The 23,096-nt window shown below is 40.8% G+C and overlaps 1 protein-coding gene across 9 annotated transcripts in view; it reads left to right on the top strand.

Moving 5' to 3' along the window:
* Positions 1 to 22,663, top strand: part of HORMAD2 (HORMA domain containing 2) — a 52,611-nt gene extending 29,948 nt beyond the window's left edge. For 8 of the 9 annotated variants that reach the window (XM_080649804.1, XM_080649810.1, XM_080649811.1 and 5 more), the window contains one exon: positions 21,684 to 22,660. In XM_080649804.1, coding sequence (XP_080505930.1) covers positions 21,684 to 21,788 — 105 coding nt within the window. In that variant the 3' untranslated portion in view covers positions 21,789 to 22,660. Of the gene's footprint in view, positions 1 to 21,683 lie in introns of all 9 variants that reach the window. The other variant, XM_080649807.1, reaches the window with a different exon arrangement.
* Positions 22,664 to 23,096: the final 433 nt, after the last annotated feature.

Raw genomic sequence — 23,096 nt, forward strand, 5'->3', positions numbered from 1 at the left:
AATATTTCTTTGTTTATTTGTTTAGTGAATGGCTGGTTATTTTAGTGAAATCTACTTTTCCCCTGTAGTATTAAGCCTCTGAAGTTGCTACACAGGTAGTGCAGCCTTGGATATGCCCACAGTCATCTTGGGATGATGATGATTTTATCAGGGCTTTCTTTGACTGTCTCTTTCCATGACCACACCCAGCTGTTAAATTAAACTAATTGCTGGTGATTGTTTTCAACAGTGTTCCAGGCATGAATTTCTCTAGCGACTAGTCCAATCAAATTTGTGCTCCTTGAAGGGATGGTTCCTTAGGTTAGTGTTTGAGATTTCTTCTGTCCTCATGAGGGCTCCTCCCAGCTGCTTCTAGTCCTGATTATCTCTTGCAAACTTAGCCAAGCTATAGTTTAGCCTATACGTATCTCCAATGAATCTACCAATAACCTCTCAAATTTTTCAATATAACCTTCATTGTATTTGAGAGTGCCCTTTGCCTTGAATTTCTTTCATGCTCTGTTGCAAATAAGTCACTTTCCTTGGGAAAAGTTTAGGAGTGATCTCTTTGATGTCCCACTTCTACCTCCTGGTAAAATCTCTAAGCTATAGCCTCAGAGCTGCGGGTGGGGACAATGGCAAGCATCTCTCAGAGTTAAATTTCTGATTTAGGAACTGAGTATTAGCTAAAGAGGAACATTAGCTTCAGGTCTTTTCTGCTTGATTCTCCCAGCATGGAACCACTGTCCTATAAACCAGGGGAAGAGTGATTGGTGCCTTCGCACTCTCAGAAGTACTTCACCCAAAGTAGAGCATTAGTCTCACCTTGGGGGCTGGGTGGAAGATGGAAACCCATAATTCTGGCCATACTGACATAGAATTTATCCTCAGCGATAGATAGCTAGGGCCAGGATGAGAAATGCTGACGTCTGTCCCTCCCATAAATACAGCCTTCTTAATGTGAGTTGGGGGAGAGGGACCTGGGAGTTCTTGGCTACACCAGTCTGGAGTTGAGTGGAGTGGAATCTCACAGAGCCAGGAGAATGGAGGGAGTGATTTGGTTCAAATACTACAGATTTTTGTTGTTCTTGCCAAATTTTTGTAATTTTATTTATTTTTTTTTGCATAGAGTTTCCCTCATTTGCTGTATTTCCTTGGGACCATTTCAGAGACTTTACGTTTTTAAAAATAGTTTTCACCAGTTTTTTTTTCTGGGAAACAGGTCTATGAAACTCCTCAGACTGATGTGCTGTAAGTTTATCTTTTATACAACATTCTTGCAAAGCAAAACTATAGGGAAAGAAAATAGATCAGTAGGTTTCAGGGCTGAGTGTGAGGTTTGACTACAAAGGGGCACAGTGGAATTTTTGGGGTTGATGAAACATACACACACACACACACACACACACACACACACACACACACATATATGCATGTGTGTGTATACATTTGTCAGAACTGTATACTAAAAATTAGGATTATTTTTTACTGTGTGTAAGTTATACTTAAGTAAAACAAATGGGATAAGGCTGTGCTCAAGGATTTAAATAAAAACACAAATGAATATAATAATGAGATAAATGGAAAGTGTTAAAAATTGGGGGGGTGGAGGCAAATAGACTATAGAGCTTAACATACTATATCTGAAATTTTAAAGTATTATTAGATGGGATTAGCAGCAGATTAGAAGCTATAAAAAATAGATCACTGAGCTTGTAGAGCAATAGAAAATATCTAAATTGAACAATCAATCATTTTGACATTATTACCCTAATAAAACAATCCAAAAACTACGGAATACATATTCTTTTCAAGTGTTTGTAGAACACTCACCAAGTTAGACCATATTCTGGTCATAAAACAAGTTTCAGTAAATCTGAAACCAAAAGGAGAATATTAAGAATATCAATAAAATTGGTCAACCTCTAGCTAGACTGGTTGAGAAATTAAGAGAGAAGACACAATTGCCAATATCAGGCATGGGAAGTAGGATATTGCCACAAATTCCACAGACATTAAGAACAAAATAAAGGACTATTGTGAAAATTGTATTCTGATAAGTTTGACAACTTAGTTGAAATAGACACTTTCCTTGAAAGACAAAAATTAGCAAACTGACATTTGTAGAAATAAATAAATTTAATAATCCTATATTGGTTAAAGGAATTGAATTTATAACAAATCTTCCACATAAAGGAAGCTCCAGGAAAGATGGTTTCACTGGTGAAATTTATCAAACAAGGAAGAAGTAAGGCTAATATTAAACAAACTCTTTAAGAATGTAGAAGAGAAGACTTCACAGCTCATTTTATGAGGCTAGTATTATCCTGATACTAAAACCAGACAAAAACATTATAAGAAAAGAAAACTATGGACCAACCAATATCCCTGATAACTGTAAATGCAAATGTCCTTAATAAAATATTAGCAAATCAATCCAGGAATATATGGAAAGGATAATACATGACTAGATGGGGGTTATTGCAGGCATACAAGGTTGGTTTAAGATTTAAAAATCAATCAATGTAACTCACCATATTGCCAGAATAAAGGAGGAAAAGCACACGATTACCTCCAAAGATGCAGAAAAAGTATTTGACAAAATTCAACATCCACTTGTAATTAAAAAAAAGAGACTTCTAGAAAACAAGGAATAGAAGGAAAATTTTCTCAACACTATAAAAGACATTTACAAAGAACCTGAAGGGAGCATCATACTTAACGTAAAAGACTAAACACTTATAGCTAAACAGGATATCAATTCTTACCACTCTGATTCAACATTATTCTAGAGGTCCTGGTCAGTGAATTAAGGTAAGAATAAGAAACATAAGGCATACAGATTGGAAAGAAAGACGTAAAACTGAATTTCTTTGGAATTGAAATGATTGTGTTAAAGAAAATTCTAAGAATCTTTAAGAAAGATGCTACCAGGGTTAATATATAAACTTAACAAGTTCTGGGATACAGGATCAATATATAAAAACCTATTGTATATCTCTATATGACCAATGAACAATTGGAAAGTGAAATTTAAGATGGTTAATGTCATTAGTCATCAGGGACATGCAAATTAAAGGCAAAGTGAGATACACATTTACTAGAATGCCTAAAAATTAATATGACAATACCAAGGATGTTGTCAAGGATGTAAAGCTTTGAAATTTTTAAACATTGCTGGTTGGTATGTAAAACGGTACAACCAATTGTGGAGAACATTTTATGAATTTCCTAGCAAGTTTAACATACACTCATCATATGGTACAGCAGTTTCTAAGTTATTTACCCAAGAGATATGAAAATATGTAATCACAAAAAAGATATATACACAGATGTTCACAGCAGTTTTATTTATAATAGTTCCAAACTGGAAACAAGCAAATTGTGGTATCTTTGTGCAATGAATAATTATCTATTATAATAAAAGCATAATATGCTAATTAGACCGGACGTCCTTCTGGACGACCTTCTAGATGAAGCCGGGGCTGCAAGGGAAGCCCGGGTCCCAGGTGCCAGAGGGAAGCCAGTGCCGGCAGCCAGGGGAAGGAAGGATGGCCTACTCTTGCATGAATTTTGTGCATCGGGCCTCTAGTTAGCATTAAAAAGGAACAACCAATACATGCAAAACTGAATGAATCTTTAAAAGTCAGAAAAAAAGACAAGAGCACATCTGTATGATTTCATTTACATGAAAATCTAGAAGCAAAACTAATCTAAAATGATAGGAAACAAATTGGTGTTTGCATGGGGTGGGGATTAGATGGGGATTTACTGCAAAGAGACATAAGGAAACTTTGGGGTGGTGCAATGTTGTCTATCTTGATTGTGGTGATTACAAGTATATACAGGGTGTCCCAAAAAATGTGTATACACATGTTAATAGCTGATAGCTCTTACATTTTGAAAATGAAATGTATTTTAATAAACACTGCCTTTAAAATCATTCAAAATATATATACATTTTGGAGGGCACCCTGTATATATTTATGAAAGCTTATAGAAATATACACTTCAAATAGATGCAATAGTATGTAAATTTTGCCTCATTACAGTTGCATTTCAAAAAGCAGTGACCCACAATGTTAATTATTAAAGCCCTATGTCTAATTGTCCCAAATTGGAAACAACCTAAATGTCACTCAGTGAAGAATTGGTTGAGTGAATTTTGGTAGACCAATAACATGAAGCACTATGGAGCCATTAAGAATAATATATCAGCGATTCCCGGCTGGCGTGGCTCAGTTGAGTGTCGTCTTGTGCACCAAAGGGCACATACCCAGGTTGTAGGTGTGACCTCCGGTCGGGGTGTGTGCAGGAGACACCACTGTTTTTCTCTCGCATTGATGTTTCTCTCTCTCTCCATTACTCTCTCTCAAATCAATAAAAAATATTTTTGTAAAAAAGAATGTATTAGAGAAATAAAGTTAGTGCTATTGAGAAAATATCTGTACTTATTTGGCAGATGAGGATAAAATAAAATAAGCCACCTAATAGCCTCCCAGTTTATAATTTGGGTTATGTCAATAACTTGTGCTTATATTTTTGTAACTGTCTAATTCTGTATAGAGCTGTGTTATGTAGTAAGCCATCCTTGATTTTCCTTTCTAGCATAAGTTTTTGTTTTCCCTGTGGTTAATAATTGTTTTCATTTTCTTAGTTTTCTCTATACTTATTCCTAATTCAACTTCAAATATTCTGCTGATTATCTAGACTTGAACTGTCCAAAATGGTATTCACTAACCACATGTGGTTGTTAAAATTTAAATTATTTTTAATTAGATAGAATTATAAGTTTAGTTCCTCGGTCACACCAGCCACTTTTCAAGTGCTCTGACAAGTGCATGCGGTGTTGGACAGTGCAGATACAGAACATGTCTATCGTCACAGGAAGTTCTACTGGACAGTGCTGGTCTAAGTCTTCTCTGAGATACTCAGAAGCAATACGTTCATCCTCACTGAGAAATCTGTCCTGGAGCTTTTCATTTTTGACCAAATCTGCGTGATTGCTCTCTCTGCCTGGTGCCTGCCTCTCGTCCTGGAATCTCCCTTCACCGATTTCCAGGGAATTCTTTGCCTCTCCTTGTGGTAGAGCTCTCACTTCCTATTCTTGGTTTGCTCTCTCATTTCCATGTAATCCTCTGGTAACTTCCGGAGAGAGGGTCTTTCCTTTGGAAGAGCTTTCCATTCTCAGGGCTTCAAGCATCACACGTATGGTGTTAACCTCCAGTTGTCAGATCTTCAGCCCTGACCGTGCCTCAGAGCTCCATTTCTATATCTTTAACCTTCTGTTGGGCATTTCCACTCTGATGACTCACTACTATGTCAAGTCTAGTATGCTCATCTTTTTATTCACCATCGCCCTCCACCTATCACACCCAGAGCAAGTTTCTCTACCCAGTTTCCCTGCCTCTCAGCATCACCTTTAGCCTTTCAATGTCTTAAGTTCAGAATCCTGATATCACTCTCCTTATTTAGTCAGGTATCAAAATTCCACCAAGCCTTCCCTTTCCAGTCTGTTCTTTCTGCCAAAACTCGAGTCCAGGCCTTCATCCTCTCTCATTTGAATGGTTGCCACAGCCTCCAGGCTCTCCCACAACCTCCTGCTCCATCCCGCATACCACTGCCAGTCTGATCGTCTTTAATATAACTTTCGTCATATCACTTCCCTAATTAAAGTATCTCATGACTCCTACTTCCTACTACATCAAGTCTAAACACCTCTAACTGACTTTCCGGCTGCTCATGATCTGGCTCCACGTTACCTGTCTTATTTCCCACTATTACCCAACGCGTTCCCCTTCCTTGTTACGTCAGTTCTTTTACTGTCACGAGAACAAGCCAAGTTAATTTCTGCCTGTATCTTAACAAACATACTGCTCTCGCCCGGAATGCCTTTCTTCTTTCATTGGCACCAGATCACATCTGTCTTGCAAGAGAATTGCCTGTGCTTGCTGTGTCCACTTTCCCGCTGTCTGTTCTCCTTAACCTGCTTTACTCAGGTGTTCATCCACACCACGCCGCTGTTTAACACCTGATTCTCAGTGCTTTCCTGTCAGTAGTCACTCCCTCAGTCTTTGCAATCTCCGTAAATGATGCCATCATTTTCCCACCTCCTGTGACTAAATCCTCAGAGCCACTCTCAGTTCTTCTTGCTTATCACCCTCCTCCAGTCTACCAGCGAGTCCAGCGAGCTCCCCTTTGAAAGTAGATTTCAAATCTGACCACTTATTACTATCGCACTGCTACCCCGTTAGCCCAGGTAAGCGGTACTGCCGCATGGCCTCCTCCTTCATGTCGCCCTCGCACAGTTTATTTGACATAAAGCACGGAGTCACCTTTTAAAGATACGAATCTGTTCATGTCTACTTGACTTCCCATGGCTTCAGTTTCTACAATAGTTGTCTGTAGAACATGTTTTATGATAACAGGGAAAAATAAGAAATTGTACAATCTTTTAAAAAGTAATATTTTTGTTTGAACTTACTTTTCTTTGGAAACACTAACTTACAGCTGCGAGCACAGCACGAGGAATGTACTTTTCTGAACCAGTTGCTTCGCCAACCCCAGAACACCGCAGCCTGAGGTGCCCAGAAGCCTGGGCGTTCTCCAGAACCGCACTGCACCCTGGGAGCCAGGGAGTTCATTCTGACCCATTGCTGCCCTCTGACCTCCGATCCCACCCAAGGCTCCCAGTTGTCCCAGTCCTGGCCATTCCGGCAGAAGGGTCCGGGTCAGAGCATATGCTGCATTTACTTGTTCCATGTCTTTAGCCTCCTCTAGTTTGGAACAGCTCCTCAGTCTTTCTCTGACTTTCATGACCTTGACATGTATTTACGGAATGGGCCAGTTGTTTGGGAGAAGGTCAGTTTGGGCTTGTCTGCTGTTTCCTCATGATTGAATTCAGGGTGTGCATCTTTTTCAAGAATACTGCCGAAGGGGTGCCGCGTCCTCATACTCATTGCTTCCTGTAGGTGACACAGGATTGTGAACTGTCCATCACTGGTGACATTTATTTTGCTCACTTGATTAAGGTGGTTTCTGCCAGGCTTCTCTACTAGAAAGGTACTTTCTTCCCCTTTGTAATAAATAAGTGCTTTGTAGGGAAGTACTTTGAAACTATGTAAATTAGCCTGTTCCTTGTCAAACTTCCCATGTATTCATGATTTCATTGTGGGTGCCTGTTTTATCCATTACTAATATTTATTGTGATGCTCTCACTGTCTCAGAAATTTGCTAGTGGGAGACCCTTCAAGCTGTTTTTTGTTTTGTTTTTTTTGGACATGTCCCACTTCCTTACACTTTGGCACAGCAAGTTTGGCACAGCTTTGCCCGTCCCCGTTCTGGAGTCAGCCACTTCTCCAAGGTCCCTGCTTTTTCAGTGGCTCCTTCTAGTCACCTCGATGTGGACTCTTGCAGTGGAGAGAGCTAGAGAATATATGTAAGAGCGCGCACACACACACATCTACATTTATGTCTCTGTATAATAGAATTCACACCTATATTGACAATTCTGAGTCAGTTCTATAGACATTATTCTAGTTTTCTCACTGTCCATATTTGTAATTTCTCCACCCGTGAGGAACCTAGCTCCCGTTATACTTACCATATTTACTTAATCAGTCCCCTCAAGTGTAACCAAACTCCCGGCCTTGCCACCTTCCCCACACACGTATGGGTGTCCATCTCAGCCCTCCAGGGCTCTGACCCTCCAACCCTGGACCCCTTCCCTCTGTGGGTACTGTGAGTCACTGCTGATGAGGCCTCCTCACGGCCTGCAGCTCTCATTCTCCAAGCCAGGCCCGTTCTCCACATGGACGCCCTTCTCACCCTGCTCAGGCTCTGACCCGCCGTGTGGATGCCTGCCTTGCTCTGCCACCCCTAACTCTGCATTAGGACTAAGCTGTTCATCAAGGGACGGGAAGAGGAAGAACGGAGGTCAATATTTTATTAAGCAAAGACTTTCTAGTTAGTGTAGATTTGGCTCCACGTGGAGAAGGCTATAACATTTCTGTTCCCTTTCCCTTAAAAAAGCACATCGGTCAGTCTGAAATAGCATTGTAATCCGTGAACAAGAAGCCAAATCAGATCTGAAAGAACCCAGCTTAGATCAATGTAGAAACAAACATCCAGATAAAAGATTCCTCACATTTTTTTCTATCTGTTGTTCAAATATTTTGGTATTTAGACAGCTTCAGAATCACTATTAAGTGCTAATGATTATAAGTTTATGAGCCTTACATTTTGAATATGGTGGTTTCTGATGCCCGAGACCCTTGGATCAAAATTAATTATATCTTTTAAAACTGAGAAATGCAAATATTTTGTCATAAAAGCATTATTGTCCTTTAGTTATTTTTTTTTTGTCCTTTAGTTATACCACAAGATTTTGCAGGGCAGTGTCTACATTGAATTAATTGTTCTTTGAAACTTTAGAACTAAAACCTCTGCAAGATCGCCCTTGATAAGCATTTCACAGATCGAAGCACTGATGAGGAATCAGGATGTTTCATCAAAGAGACAACTCCTGGAGACTACAACTTTCCCAGGACAAAAATACCCGGTTGCCTCCAAATCCTTTAAAGATATAAACTAACCATTCCAAGAAGTAGCTTTCTCATTCCTACTCTTACTTCAGATTTTCTTTGAGAAAGGCAAATTTAGTCTTTCTGCTAAATCAAGATGTGATATGACTGGACTTTTGTTTAATTCTAAGCCAAAACATTCCCAAACTCCCACTGCATTCCTGGGAAGCCCTGAATGCTATTGAAGTGCTCTCGGCCACGTCTCATTCCTTTCGGGAGTCGAGCACTCTCTGTCTGTACCTTCTCGGAGACCTGGAAATGGAACATCGCCTCCACGACTGCTCTGACCAGGTGGGTCAGATTAGCTTTACAGTCCACTTGTGAGGCAGCTAACAACACGCCTTTGTGGATATCTGAGCACACTTCACAAGCCTGCTGATGACCTCATGGGCCAGAGAAAGCGGGTCTCACGTTGTGGACTAAGCCTAAATATTAATACTGCTTTATGTTTATGTAGTGTCTTTTTTCCAAGGAGCTCCAACCCTACAGACATTATGTCATTAATCCTCAAAGCATTGCTGTTTGGTACATGGCACAAATTCCCCCCTCCCTTTTTTTACTGTGATGGAAACTTGAAAGTCAGTGATGGAACCCAGCCCCCTTATTCTCAGTCTTTACACTATACCATGAAAACAAAACAAAACCCAGATGAATAATTTTTCAGGCTTATTCATTGCTCCTTGGGTGGGATTTGAGAGGATGTCTCAGTGTGTATGCATTTCCATTTTCAGTGTCTCTAGGTTCCACGCTCTTTTTTCTTCGTTTTAAGTTAAGCATTTTCAAGCATATGTAGTTCATCTTCCGTGGTTGCATTTATAGGAACTAGAAATTTGTAGCTGATATTTGAAGTTAAAGACTGTTACTGGATATGTAATCTCACTTATCACTCAGAGATCCCTTATACTTTATTTTAATCTTCACCCAAGGATGTGTTTTCATTGATTTTAGAGAGAGGAAGGGAGAGAGAAGGAGAAAGAGAAACATTGGTGTGAGAGAGAAATCGATCAGTTGCCTCCCATACGTGCCCCAACTGGGGATCAAACCCACAACCCAGGCATGTGCCCTGACGGGGAATTGAGCACACAACCTTTTGGTGTGCGGGATGATGCTCCAGCCAACTGAGTCACCCAGCCAGGGCTCCATTATACCTCTTATAACCCAAGATAAATTCGATTTTTTAAAATCCCCATGCCAGCTCAGAGCACATTTCATTTAGAGCAACCACATATTCAATTTGTACTGGGTGATTAGCATGTACCATATATTGTGCCAAACATTTTCAAATATATTACCTTATTTTACATATGTAATATTTCATGAGAACCACTTAGATTAAGTCTCATGTGTAGGGCAAGGGGGGGAAAAAGACACTAATAGAAATATGGCCTCAGCTGTTATAATAATAAAAAAAAAGAGCTCAATTAATTTTAATTCCCTTAGTGGAAATCCCCAGTGTAAATATTTCCACAAAAAGGGAAAATGTGGGTAAATTCTAAAACCACCAGGAATGAGCTCAATACCCCCCCCCCACACACAAAACTTAAAAGACTGATTCCTGTAGACTCAACAATTAACTCAAAGTGGAGAAGAGAACAAAACACAGCCATATCTACTGATGACTAATATTTCTTGATTTCACTTTGTTACACACTTCCTAATCAGGAATATTAGAACCAGGAGTTTCAAACTACAGTGGCATAATTTTAAACTCTCACAAGATCAGTTTCATGTCTCATGTCTCATTTTTAGATTCTTTTATTGCTGCTGTATTGCTGAATTAGATCATGGCAGTGAAAAGAGATACTTGGGGGCGGGGGGAGGGAGGAGATCCGAAAAACTCTTCTAAAACAAGGAGCAACTTTCAACTTTTAATCATTAAGCTCTGAAAGCCCCGCAACAATAGTTCCAGTCTCCTCTGCTCTCTGGCCCGGCCTGATCTGAAATGGCCCCACGTTTCTAAATAAACAGTGTTTAATTTGAAGCGGGGCAGCCCTATCCATCATGGAAAATCTTTACAGTTTGGAAAATATGTACAGTATGTCATACGTTAGGTATATAATCTAGTCATATTCTGTAGCATAGCTACACTGCCGTTTATACCCAACAACCTTGGGTTTTTAAGAAAGTATATTCATAACATTCTAAATGTTTGTTCTCTCTTGTCATAGGAAATATTAGCCAAAAGGAATAGCCTGCATCCCAAGTAAGAGTTTAATGAGGGGGAAATTTAGAAAGTGGTATGTTTGCCTAGCAGCGTTGCCATGCGAGGCTGTATGGATTGTGGACTGCACAATTCCACCATCAGGGAGCCTGAAACACAGACAGCGATGTGGGTGGCGCCCCCTGGGGGTGAGCAGTGCCCGGCAGCCCTGATTCTAACTAATTCGGAAGGTTTTGGGAATGCTCTTATTTTTTCTCTGATTCACAATTCACCAATTGTGACCTGCAGTAGGACTTTGATTCTTATTCTTGTGTGTGTGTGTGTGTGTGTGTGTGTGTGTGTGTGTGTGCAAAGTTGTTAGTTTTTCCTCTCCATGTTGGTTCCAAAAGACTTCCCTACTGACTGAGCGTTAGCACACTGGTCTGGCATCCTCCCAGCTTGAGGTTTTCATGAGTCAGGGAAAACGTGTGCAGTTGGAGAAGAAGCTCGTCAGACATGTTCAACCAGCCCTGGGCTTATTTATGAAGTCCCTCCCTGCATGCTCCTCTTCCTCTACATTCCTGCATTCCTGTGTGAAACGCTGGTTGGAGTGTGTTGTTTACACATCTGTGTTCTTACTCCTTGAAACACTGCTGCCCAGCCCTGCTGTGACATCCTGCTGCGCCCATCACCGGCACAGCCCTTAGCAGGGACCTTGAACCTCTGCTTTCGCCTTCCACGCCTCGATTTCCTCCCATTTCCTTTCGTCCTGAGGAAAGCATGTGGTCTCTAGATGGGGAAGATAACTGGGGCAACGGGGAGAGAGCCCACCTCCATAGTGAGACCGGGAGTGAGCCCGCGGCTAGAACGTTACTTGGTCAAAACCCTCCACCTCCTCATTCATTCTTACTGTGGCCAGGCCTGCTTCTGCTTTATTTTTATTTATTTTTTACAGAGAGTGGAAGGGAGGGGGAGAGACAGACAGAGAAATATTGATGACAGAGACTCATCGATTGGCTGCCTCCTGAGTCTGGGCTGGGGATCAAGCCTGTAACCCTCCGCTGAGCCAAGCTGGCTAGGGCCCTGCTTCGGCTTCAGTAAAACAGTTTGAAGAGATGATATTGTGAATTTTATAGCAGTTTCAGTCTCGTTGATTTTAAAATGAAAATGTATAAGAAACATAATAGTGGTTGCTTTCTGGGGGGAATCGAGTGGCTCTAGGGTACAGGGGAAATCTCACTGTACCTTTATTTTACCTTTTGAATTTCATTCTATGTGACTATATAAGTAATTGAAATAAATGGAAAATGGAAGCAGGCAATTAAATAGACATGAACCAAATTGACGCCATAGAAAATTCTGTTAATTATAGGAAATGATCCAAATACATTAAAAGTAATAGTAGATCAGAAAGAGAGGTATGCTTATCTTCATTTTGTTTTAGAAACTGAAAATGTTGCATTGTTTGCTGGAAAAGGAAAATAAAAATTAAGAGTCTGCTCCTCATGTAAAACTTATCCTCACTCTAAACACCCAACGCCTTCTCTTTAGGGTTTTGTTTTTCTTTTGTCTTTTTCTCTTCAAGTGAACTTAAGGCCAGTTCACAGTGGAACTCTGACTTCTCAGTGAATGTATCTTGGCCGCTCTGCCCGCCTTGCATGAAGAACTGTTCAGAGGATGCGAGTTCCTAAGTGTCATCTACTTTCCCTCTTGCTGCCAGCGAGAGGAGGCAGCTCGGCCCGAGGTGTGGCCAGCACTCTGGCAGGGCTCTTCCGTCTCAGAGTCTGCGACCCAGAGGGTCCTTTTTTTTTTTTTTTTTTTTTTTGTATATTTGATGGGACTCTCTCTAGAGTCATTTCTGAACTTACAGTTATACTGTGTTCCTTTCAACACCTGCTAAGTAATTTATGGAGACTCAGATTCAAGTAAATGACCTACATAGCAAGTCTTTGAGAAGCAGGCTAGCACATTTCCAATTCTGAATCTCCTATCTGTTCATCTCTTTTTTGAAGAATCAGCAAACGTATGTCAAGTTCAGTACATCGAATAACACCATCATGCCATTGCCTCAGGGTTCCTCCTACATGCCACAAACCAAGGAAAACGTTTTCATTTGGTAATTACTTCAAGTATGTGCTTGAGTGTGTTTTTATGTGTCTTACATGTCTACTGTCAGCTACCACTGAATTAATAGCCAATTACTCAGACCTTTGAAACTAGGAAAGAAACTGACATTTTTCCATGGAAAAGTATCAAATATTTTAAAATATTTTATAATTGTGGGAGGTAGGCCAAATAAACTTTAAGGTGTTTTATATTCATTCATTACCTTTCAGTTTACAAATAAAAATAGTTTCATAATAAAGCTTTCATCTCAGTGAAATAAAGGAAAATAAAGAGTTGAAGTAATAAGCATGTTGATTATAAACATATCAAGTAATAAAAGACATAATTTTAACAAAATTAATAAGCAAATTAATGTGTAACTTTATATTTTTAATTATACAAGTTACACATGACTACATTCTCATAGATATTTTAAAATTACCAATATATTTCATATCTTTGATGTATTTAAAGCACTCGCACGTGTGCACACACACACACACACACACACACACACAAACACATACATGATGTGCTGTCCAATATGATGGCCACTAGCTACGTGTGGTTATTAAGAACGTGAAATGTGGCTAATTTGAGTTGAGATATGCTATAAATATAAAATATACACTGAATTGTGAGGATGTATTAAAAAAAGAATATAAATTATCTCGATAATTTTTATATTGACTATATACTGAAATAGTATATTAGATTAAATAAAAAAATTATTAAAATTTAATTTTATTTCTTTTCCCTTATAAAATACATGTATAAGAAAATTTAAAATTATATATGTGGCCGAAACCGGTTTGGCTCAGTGGATAGAGCGTTGGCCTGCGGACTGAAGGGTCCCGGGTTCGATTCCGGTCAAGGGCATGTACCTTGGTTGCGGGCACATCCCCAGTGGGAGGTGTGCAGGAGGCAACTGATCGATGTTTCTCTCTCATCGATGTTTCTAGCTCTCTATCCCTCTCCCTTCCTCTCTGTAAAATATCAATAAAATATATTAAAAAAAATTATATATGTGGCTTGTAGTTGTGTCTTACATTCTATTTCTATTGGATAACACTTTGAACAGATTGTCCTGTTCAGACTGTACCACCACAGGAAATATGCTTTCCATCTTTTCTATTGTGTGCCACTTTTATTTTTACCTTTTTAACACTGTTGTTGAAAAGACTTTCGTTTCCCCATTGAGTGTTCCTGACACCCATGTTGAAATCATTTGGCCATGTAAGTGAGGGGTATTTCTGGGCTCGCTGTCCCAACTCTTGGTCGGTGTGTCTGTCTTTATGCCAGGACTCATGTCTTGGCTACTGTAGCTTTGTAGTAAATCAGGAAGAAAGCGGGAAGGGTGAGGCCTCCAATTTTGTTCTTTTTCAAGATCGTTTTGGAATTTCAGGGTCCCTTGAGATTTTATATGAATTTTAGAATGTAGTTTTCTATTTTTGCAAAACTATGTCCTTAGGATTCTAACAGGAGTTGTATTGAATCTATAGGTTGCGTTGGGTAGTACTGACATATTAATACTAAGTCTTTCAATTTAGAGACATGGTTGTCTTTCCATAATTTTATATCTTGCTAAGAAGGTCTTCTCAATGCTAAACTTGTAAAATTTTCTATATTTTCTTCTAATAAGTTTAAATATTTGCTTTTTACATTTGGATCCTTAAACTAGCTGAGACTTCCCTCCCCCCACCCCCTTCAATGTGAGAACACTTTAATTGTCTGCCTTTTCCCGGCTAATTTTAATGCCACTTTTATTATAAATTAAAACCCCATAGATACGTAGTTTGTTTTTAGGCTGCTATTCTATTTCACTGATCCATATGTCTACTTCTGTATTACTGTCATTATGCTTTAATTACTGTAGCTTTATATTATAATTTATTATCTGAAAGAGTGACTTCTTTCCCCTTTATAGTTCTTTTTCTTTTTCAGTATTTTAAAGATTTTCCTGTACATTTTCTCCTCTAGGTGACTATTAGAATCAGCTTTAAAGTTTCAACAGACATATTAGTGGAATTTTTATTTGGATTGGATTGATTTGATAAAATAATCTTAGGAAAATGGACATTTTTATAAGTCTTTGCATTTTGGGAAAAAAAGTATTTCTAGTTTCTGTATTTCTATTATCACTATGGTCCCTAGGAAACTTTATGTTTTCTTGGATTATAAACAGATTGCCTCTGTAAAGCAGTTCTATCCAGCTGAACTTCCTGTGATGATGAAAGTGTTCTATATCTGTGATGTGTAATATGTGCTAGTGAACACTTGAATTGAACATTCGCATGTGCTGTTGAACACTTGAAATGTGATTAATGCAACTGAGGAACTGAATTTTAAATTGTATTTAATTTTGATTAATTTAAATTTAAATGGTCACATGTAGCTAATGGCTACCATAATAGAGAGTGCAACTTTGGGATATATTAATAACTTTGTAATTGAACACTTTTGTAGGTGATAAAAATAGGTAGTAAAAGAATTATTGATACCTACTGTGTGAAAGACACTGCATACGGCATTGGAGAGAGTCTAAAGATCATAATATTAAATACAAATGAATTCCTAAAGAATTTAAAACCCAGTCCCAGGTAAAGGACAGATTGCTTAAAAAATATTTATGCTGCCATAAAAACACAATTACAAAAATGTGCTGTGGGGATAAAATAGAGATTGACCTTGAAGGAATTATTCAAAATTTAAAATGAGTAAGTAATTTTTGTTTTCTGAAATGTGGAAGAATAAAGTAGAAGGAAAGGAATGAGGTGTGTTTGGGGAATGTAACTATATCAGTTTCCTAGGGCTTCTGTAACAAATTACTACACATTCGGTGGCTTAAGCATCAGAAATTAATCTCTTACCAGAGGCCAGAAGTCCACAACCAATGTCCCTGGGCTGCAATCAAGATGTAGACAGAGCCACACTCCCTCTGGAGGCGCCCAGGGAGATTCCGTTCTTTGCCTCCTCCAGCTTCAGGTGGCTGCTTGCATCCCTTGGCTTGTGCTACAGCACCAGTCTCTGTCTTGGTGGTCACATTGGAAAACGGTGCCCCATTTTTCAGCTCATCACAGCAGTGCAGTTTGGCTGGAATTTGGGAAACCTGAGGCGGTGGGAATGATAACAGTCATCAGTCACTGAATGACTTGTACATGTGTGATGTACCAGGCGCTCTATCTGTGCTATTCCATTTACTCATTTAAGAACTCTGTGTAGGCATTAGGGGATGATGGAGGAATCTAAAGTGACTGTGTCTTTGACCTTTGATGACTGGGAAATGGTGATTAACACAATTTGAAAAGTCAAAGGAAAAATTGGTTACAAAGGGGAAAAAAAGAACTTGGCTTTGGCTGTGTTCAGTTTGAGGTCCCAGTAGATTATGCCCAAAAAAGGTCAACCCCAGATAGAAGCCTATGAACCCTACATAGAGTTCTGATGGCCTCACTTACAATTTCCTAACTTTGTCTTCCCATTTGGGTTGAAGAGGTACATTGTGAGGAACACTAAATTTGAAATCGGGAGGTGTGGGTTCAAGACTTCCATTTACTAAATGTGTGAACTGGACAAATCATTTCATTTCTCTGAGCTTCAGTTTCCACATCTGCAAAAGAGGAATAAAACCCCCATCCCTGCCTTTACACTGTTATGGTCCGTTGTAAGCATTCAAATGTTTATAAAAAGAAGAGCAGATTTTTTAAAATATATTTTTATTGATTTCAGAGAGGAAGGGAGAGGGAGAGAGAGATAGAAACATCAATGATGAGAGAGAATCATTGACTGGCTGCCTCCTGCACATCCCACACTGGGGATCAAGCCCCCAACTGGGGCATGTGCCCTTGACTGGAATTGAACCCGGGACCCTTCAGTCCGCAGGCCCACGCTCTCTCCACTGAGCCAAACTGGCTAGGGCAAGAGCAAAAATTTTAATATGTCAAACTCAAGTTTTAATTTGGAAGTATTGTATCTTAAAGCTCTCTGGATCCTAGCAAGTTAACGTTAATTTTTAAAGTTTATTACTGACTCCCTTTCCTATTGTCCATAATTTTACCACTTAGGGTTCTCAAGCGCCACCCAAGACCAATTCTTAAAACTCTCTTGCCTTGGCTTTGTTTATGTGACAACCTGCTGGCCGTTTATCTTTCTTTCTCAGTCTCCTTCGTTGGCTCGTCTTCCACCTAATCTCTCTGTTGGCGTTCCTTGGGCTATGTCCTGGCCCCTTTCCCTTCTCACGCTCTCATCTCTCAATAAGCCAGCCTTCCACACCCATGGCATTAATTAGCCTCCATATCCTGATGACTCTCAGATTTACATCTCTAGCCCAGACCTCTCTCCTGAGCACTCCGCTTCCATAGGCAGCTGCCTCTTCTCCACGGCCACTGGGGTTTCACGGTACTCCAAACTCAACAGGTTCAGAACGCCCGTTGTTTTCTACCTGAGGGAACAGTACCTCCATCTGTGAAGTTAGCTAAACCAGAAACGGGAGTCATTCTTGACATATCTGCCTCTCTTTTACCATCATATGCAATTGGCCAGTCTTCTGACCCTACCTGCTAAGTATTTCTCACTGCTGACTTTCGTCTGCACTGCCATCCAAGTTATCACCTGACTACTACAATGGCGTGACTCATCACCTGCATCCACTCGATGCCTCCAATACCTTTCTGCACTGCTGGCAGAGTGCTCTTGGAACATTCATTCATTCATTGAAAAATATATATTGAGCCCCTACTATGTGCAATTTGTGACCAAGACAGGCACATCCCTGATCTCCGATAATTCTACTTAAGAGCATATGATCGGGCCCAGGCTGGTGTGGCTCCGTGGGTTGGAGTGTCATCCCGTACACTGAAAGGTTGTAGGTTTGATTCCTGGTGAGGGCACATACCTCGATTGTGGGTTTGATCCCCAGTTGGAGCATGTACAGGAGACAACGGATTAATGTTTCTTTCTCTTTTCCTCTCTTTCAAATCAATGAAACATATCCTCGGGTCAGGATTAAAAAAGAGAGAGCATGGGGGTAGGAAAAATTTCTTTGAAGAAATAATTTTTCATCTGAGATCTGAAGAATGACTTGGGAATTAATCAGGCAGAGAGAGGGCAGGTGTCAGGAAAAGAGCATTTGGGGCAGAAGGAACGTCATGTGCAAAGGTCTGAAATCAGGAAGAAGCAAGATATGAGAAACTGAGGTCAGAGGGTGAGGAGCAGAGTGCAGGAGCTGAGGCTGGAACTGCTGGGCACAGCCAGGCTCTGGGGGGGTAGTGACTCTAACTGGGAGGGATTCAGGGCGTGTTGGAGCCCCGCAAATGGCCTGCTACAGTGACACGTATAACAATTCCTTCCTTCATTCCCATCTTTCTCTCTGTTTCTCTCTCTGAGCATTTTTCTGAGGAGAGAATGCATAGCTTTCATCAGGGTCTTCTCTTTTTTCTACCCCCCCCCCAATATATTGTTATTGATTTCAGAGAAGAAGGGAGAGGGGGAGAGAGATAGAAACATCAATGATGAAAATTCTTGATCGGCTGCCTCCTGCACACCCCCTACTGGGGATCGAGCCCTTGACCGGAATAGAATCTAGGACCCTTCAGCCTGAAGGCCGATCCTCTATCCACTGAGCCAAACCAGATAGGGCATCATCAGGGTCTTATAGGCAATCTGCGATCCTCTTCCTCTCTAGACGTATAAAGAGTCTCTGAAAAAGCTTACACCTATGGATGAAGACAGTGGCGGGGGGTAAGGGCATGGGGTGGGGTGGGGAATCAGGTGGAGGGGAGCTAGGGGGAAAAAAAGAGGAACACCTGTAATAATCTGAACAATAAAGATTAAAAAATAAATAAATAAAGAGTCTCTGACGGTATGAAAGCCCAAGGTATTGACTCCGGACTTTATCCTACAAGCAGCGAGATGCCATTGGAAATCATTAAGCCCAAAAGGGACAGCTTGTAAAATTGACAGGGCAGGGACTTTTATCTCTTTTGCCACTGATGTGCCCCAAGCACCTAAAACAGTGCCATGCACAGAGCTGGCACTCACTACATAATTGCTGAGTGAATGAATGTCTATGTGGCCATTGAATTATATTGTATTGCATTATCCTGCGATCATGTGCTTTATGCTTCTTCCTTATAAGAGTCAATTCTTTTTATTTATTTATTTATTTATTTATTTATTTATTTATTTTTTAAAATATATTTTATTGATTTTTTACAGAGAGGAAGGGAGAGGGATAGAGAGCTAGAAACATCGATGAGAGAGAAACATCGATCAGCTGCCTCTTGCACACCCCCCTCACTGGGGATGTGCCCGCAACCAAGGTACATGCCCTTGACTGGAATCGAACCTGGGACCCTTCAGTTCGCAGGCCGATGCTCTATCCACTGAGCCAAACCAGCCAGGGAAGAGTCAATTCTTGATAACGACTGTGTCTTATTCATCTTTATATCACTAGAGATATGATACTAGTGCCCAGCACAATGCCTGGCTTCAAATCAATTTCAAAATGCATTAATTAATTCAGCCAATAATTTAAGAGCACCTACCAGATGCCAGGAACCTGGGAATAAAGAGATGACTAATACAGTCTCATTAACCTCAAGGATAAACAGTCATAAACATTCAAACCAATTTTTTTAAAGTGAATAAAGAAATAAATGGGCTCATTTAAAAGAAAAGATGCTTTCCAGTGCTTTTTAAATACTGCTGCCAAGTCAGCTAACTCTCCAGTTGTGCTTCAGGCAAAACCTGCTCTTTGCTTCCCACTGGAGACTATATTAGCAAAGCCAAAATGGAAAGCAGGGAAATAGCCTACATCAGAAAGCACGTTTTTAGGGCTTTTCTCAGATGTATATGTAGCTTCTCTACTTCTGAGGCTTTATTGGTAAGTGGGTCATAGCAGCCTCTGGTTAGTCTGTACACACGAAACACTCGGAAAGCGATCTGTTTAAACTCTAATATGGCATGCATTAGAAATCATTTGATGATCACCGATGTTGCTCAAATCTCTCAGAGAGTCTGTCTAGCCTGCCTGATCGCTGGCCCTTAGCTTGCCTGGCTGGCTTTGGCATCAAATGTGCAAACTCAGTCAGTTGGAATACACTTAAAAAACGTTGTATGGACAAATTTGGTGGTTTATGCAGTTCATGTAGGTTATTCATCTGTGTTAGGAAGTGTCCCCTGACGGATCACATACTTGCTTTTGAACCCACTGGTTTTCTGTAAATTATTGAAAGTTCCCAGGCCTCACTGCTCTCCTTGAGATCGTATACGTTATTTAAAACATCGCCATTAACTCAACTGCAGTAAAATTCTAGTTCTGAAACTTATAATAAAACTCTGGTTTACTTTTGAGCAAAGAAGAAAAAGAGAACAAAACTATTAAACCATCAGGTCAACTTGTCATTGAAGGATCTGTGTGCCCATTTTCCTTTCTTCGCAGTGTACTCAGACTTGATAGAAATAGGGATCAGTTCATTTGAATGGAAAGCACCCAAGCAATAGTTCTAGGAAAGCGAATCTTACCAAGTACCTTTTCTTACAACCACCCTGTAACAAATAAAGGAGGTGGGTTTTGGGTTTTGGATTTTTATGTTGCTATTTCCCTTCCTTTAGAGCAGACGGGTCTCAACTTTTACATATCTAAGCAAAACATTTATTTGGTGAGCAGCTCTATTTATTTTCTCAGAGTTTTATTGTCAGTGTCTTAGTTTAAGCCAGAGGGAATTTGTGGTTTCTGAGATCAGAATTTCAACTGCTTTCTAAAGCTAAAAGAAAAGTTAGCGATTACATTAACCATTTGTAGACCCAATCTTTGATTCTAAATGGTACTTCAGTGTTTTATTGACATTCCCACTATTTTGTAGCAATAACATATCAATAATAATAACAACAACCTATATCTATAACAAAAGAAAAAAGGATAATGTTGGAACCTCTGGTAGATATTCTGACAAGTCTTACTTAAAAAGACTTATCTTGCCCTGGCCGGTGTGGCTCGATGGTTAGTGTATTGGCCCTACTCTCCGAAGGGTCATGGTCTGATTCCGGGTCAAGGGCACATACCTGGGTCGCAGGTTCCGCGCCCTAGTTGGCAACCAGTTGATGTGGGTCTCTCACATGATGTTTCTCCCTCTCTCTCTCTCTCTCTCTCTCTCTCTCTCTCTCCTCTTTCCCCCTCCCCTCTCCCTTCCACTCTCTCTAAAATCAATGGGAAAACAATTATCCTCCAATGACGATTAACAACAACAAAAAATACTTATTCTATTTTCCTACCAAAGAAAAAACAGAGGACATGGAAAAATCTTTCCTCCCATCTAGTGGCTAGAAAATATAAAAATACCCTCTATGTGTTTCCCGGAACTCCAGGCATCGGAGATTGTCTGACAGATTATAATACATCTAGTTGTTCATTCAGTTAAGCAAAAATAAGTCCATGGTCCTTCCCAATTCATTAGTCCGAAGCCCTGAGCAGAAAGATACGGCTGTATGTTTCCGCCACCTGAATGGGGACTGAGATTCTATCCGCCTCTGAAGCGATCAGTGCCCTGCATCTCGCCTGACCCTCACCTGCTCCCTGTTGGCCTCACACCCTGACAGCGCTTCCCTCGAGAGGTGGATGTGCCGCATCCACTAAAAACAGCCCAGAAACTGTCCCTGAAACTGGCTGCCCCCAGGGGACCGCGCTCCTGGAACTTGGGATTGCAGACTCCGATGCTGGCAGCGGGGCCGCTGCGCAGGGCCAGACGGGCCCACAGGAAGGCAGGTTTGGATCCGCGATGCAGCCGTGAGGATTAGCACTGGGTCTGCCTGTCTTGTATGTCCGTGTGCAGATGTCAGATCCTTTGCTGAATGGTACCTCTCTCTGGTGATTCTCACAGGTCCAGAGAAGGAATACTGTGTTCGGTCAGCAACGCTCCCAGAGCACCAGGAAGAAGAGGAAGGTCAGCGAGCCGGTGCTACGCATCATCCCGGAGAGAAAATGAGACTGAGAAGCCTTCGCTACATTTATCCCCAAAGAATTTTGTTTTGCAACAAACTACATGAAGTGTCTTAGTAGGAGAGTGAGTTCCTATCATCAACCTTGTCCTGAATTTGTTGTTCGGCTTCCTTAGTCAGTTTATAAATCACTAGGTGGTACCTGTGTTCACTTTGCCGCAGGGAAGCACGGTCACCAGGGCCGCCTTGGGCTAGCATTGCTTCCAGCGTGATTTAGAGATGAGACACCCTTCCTATTTATAAAGGAGCCACAGCGGCTACGGTGAGGAGAAATAAGCCGTTGTTCTCAAAGGAGGGAAGGTTTTCTTTGCATAATCAAACTCCCTGGGTACTTAGACGACTGTGAAATGTTCCAACTTGTTGTAACCTGTGCCCTGGAATCCCTCTCTAGCTTTATTAGAATTCCCACAGAATTGCATAGATGTATGCGGTAGTGCTTACCCAGGTGTGATTTTTGTGTTAACGTCAGTCACGAGGTTGAACAGCTAAGTGTTGGACTATCAGGTTCTTCCAATCTGGCCCTGGGCCCTGATCTGTTGGCCAACCCGAGGCTGGGGAAGAGGCTGCTGTGCAGGAGCCTGGCTCCCTTGTAAGGCCCGTGTTGAATGCTTCCCGGCAGGCCCTCCGTGTACACGTCAGCCTGTAACTTGCAGATGAGGGTACTAGTTCCCCCTTATTCTGGAAGAATTTTGATAGACGTCATGAATTGTAAATGACTTCAAGTGTTATTTTTATTACTCTATAACATAGGATTTAATTTACATGGATAGAACCAATAAGTGAAATGTACAGGTTAAATACATTTAAATAAATGTATTGATTAAATTTACTGGTTAAATAAAAAAAATGCAGGTATTTCTTTCTTGCTTGGCTTTTCTTCTTTGCTTAGATTACTGTTTCTCCAAGCGCAGTAAGAACACCAGCACCTGGAGTGCTTGGGAAAGTAGAGTTTCCAAGGCCCGCTTCATTTCTACGGAAGCACCATCTCCAGGGACGGGGCCCTATGGGAAACACCCCCGATTCTAATGTGCACAAAAGATTGTAGCCCTGAAACCTCTGACCCAGACTAATGGAGCATCTCGGGGGCCAGACGTGCACTTTAGCTGGAAGAAGGCTGTGTTCTCCTCAGGGGAGAATCCGAGGGAGCGCCCCTGTCCAGCTCCGCCCTTTGCTGGCTCTCATCCATTTCTGACCTTCCATGGACGGGGGCTGGAATTGGGCTCACAGCAGGGCCTGCTCTGGGGGAACACTCTCTCTCTCCCTGCATGTTACGTATCCTCACATAAGCTTGCTCG

This window comes from Plecotus auritus (genome assembly GCF_963455305.1).
Source record: "Plecotus auritus genome assembly, chromosome: 13".
NCBI classification, from domain to species: domain Eukaryota; kingdom Metazoa; phylum Chordata; class Mammalia; order Chiroptera; family Vespertilionidae; genus Plecotus; species Plecotus auritus.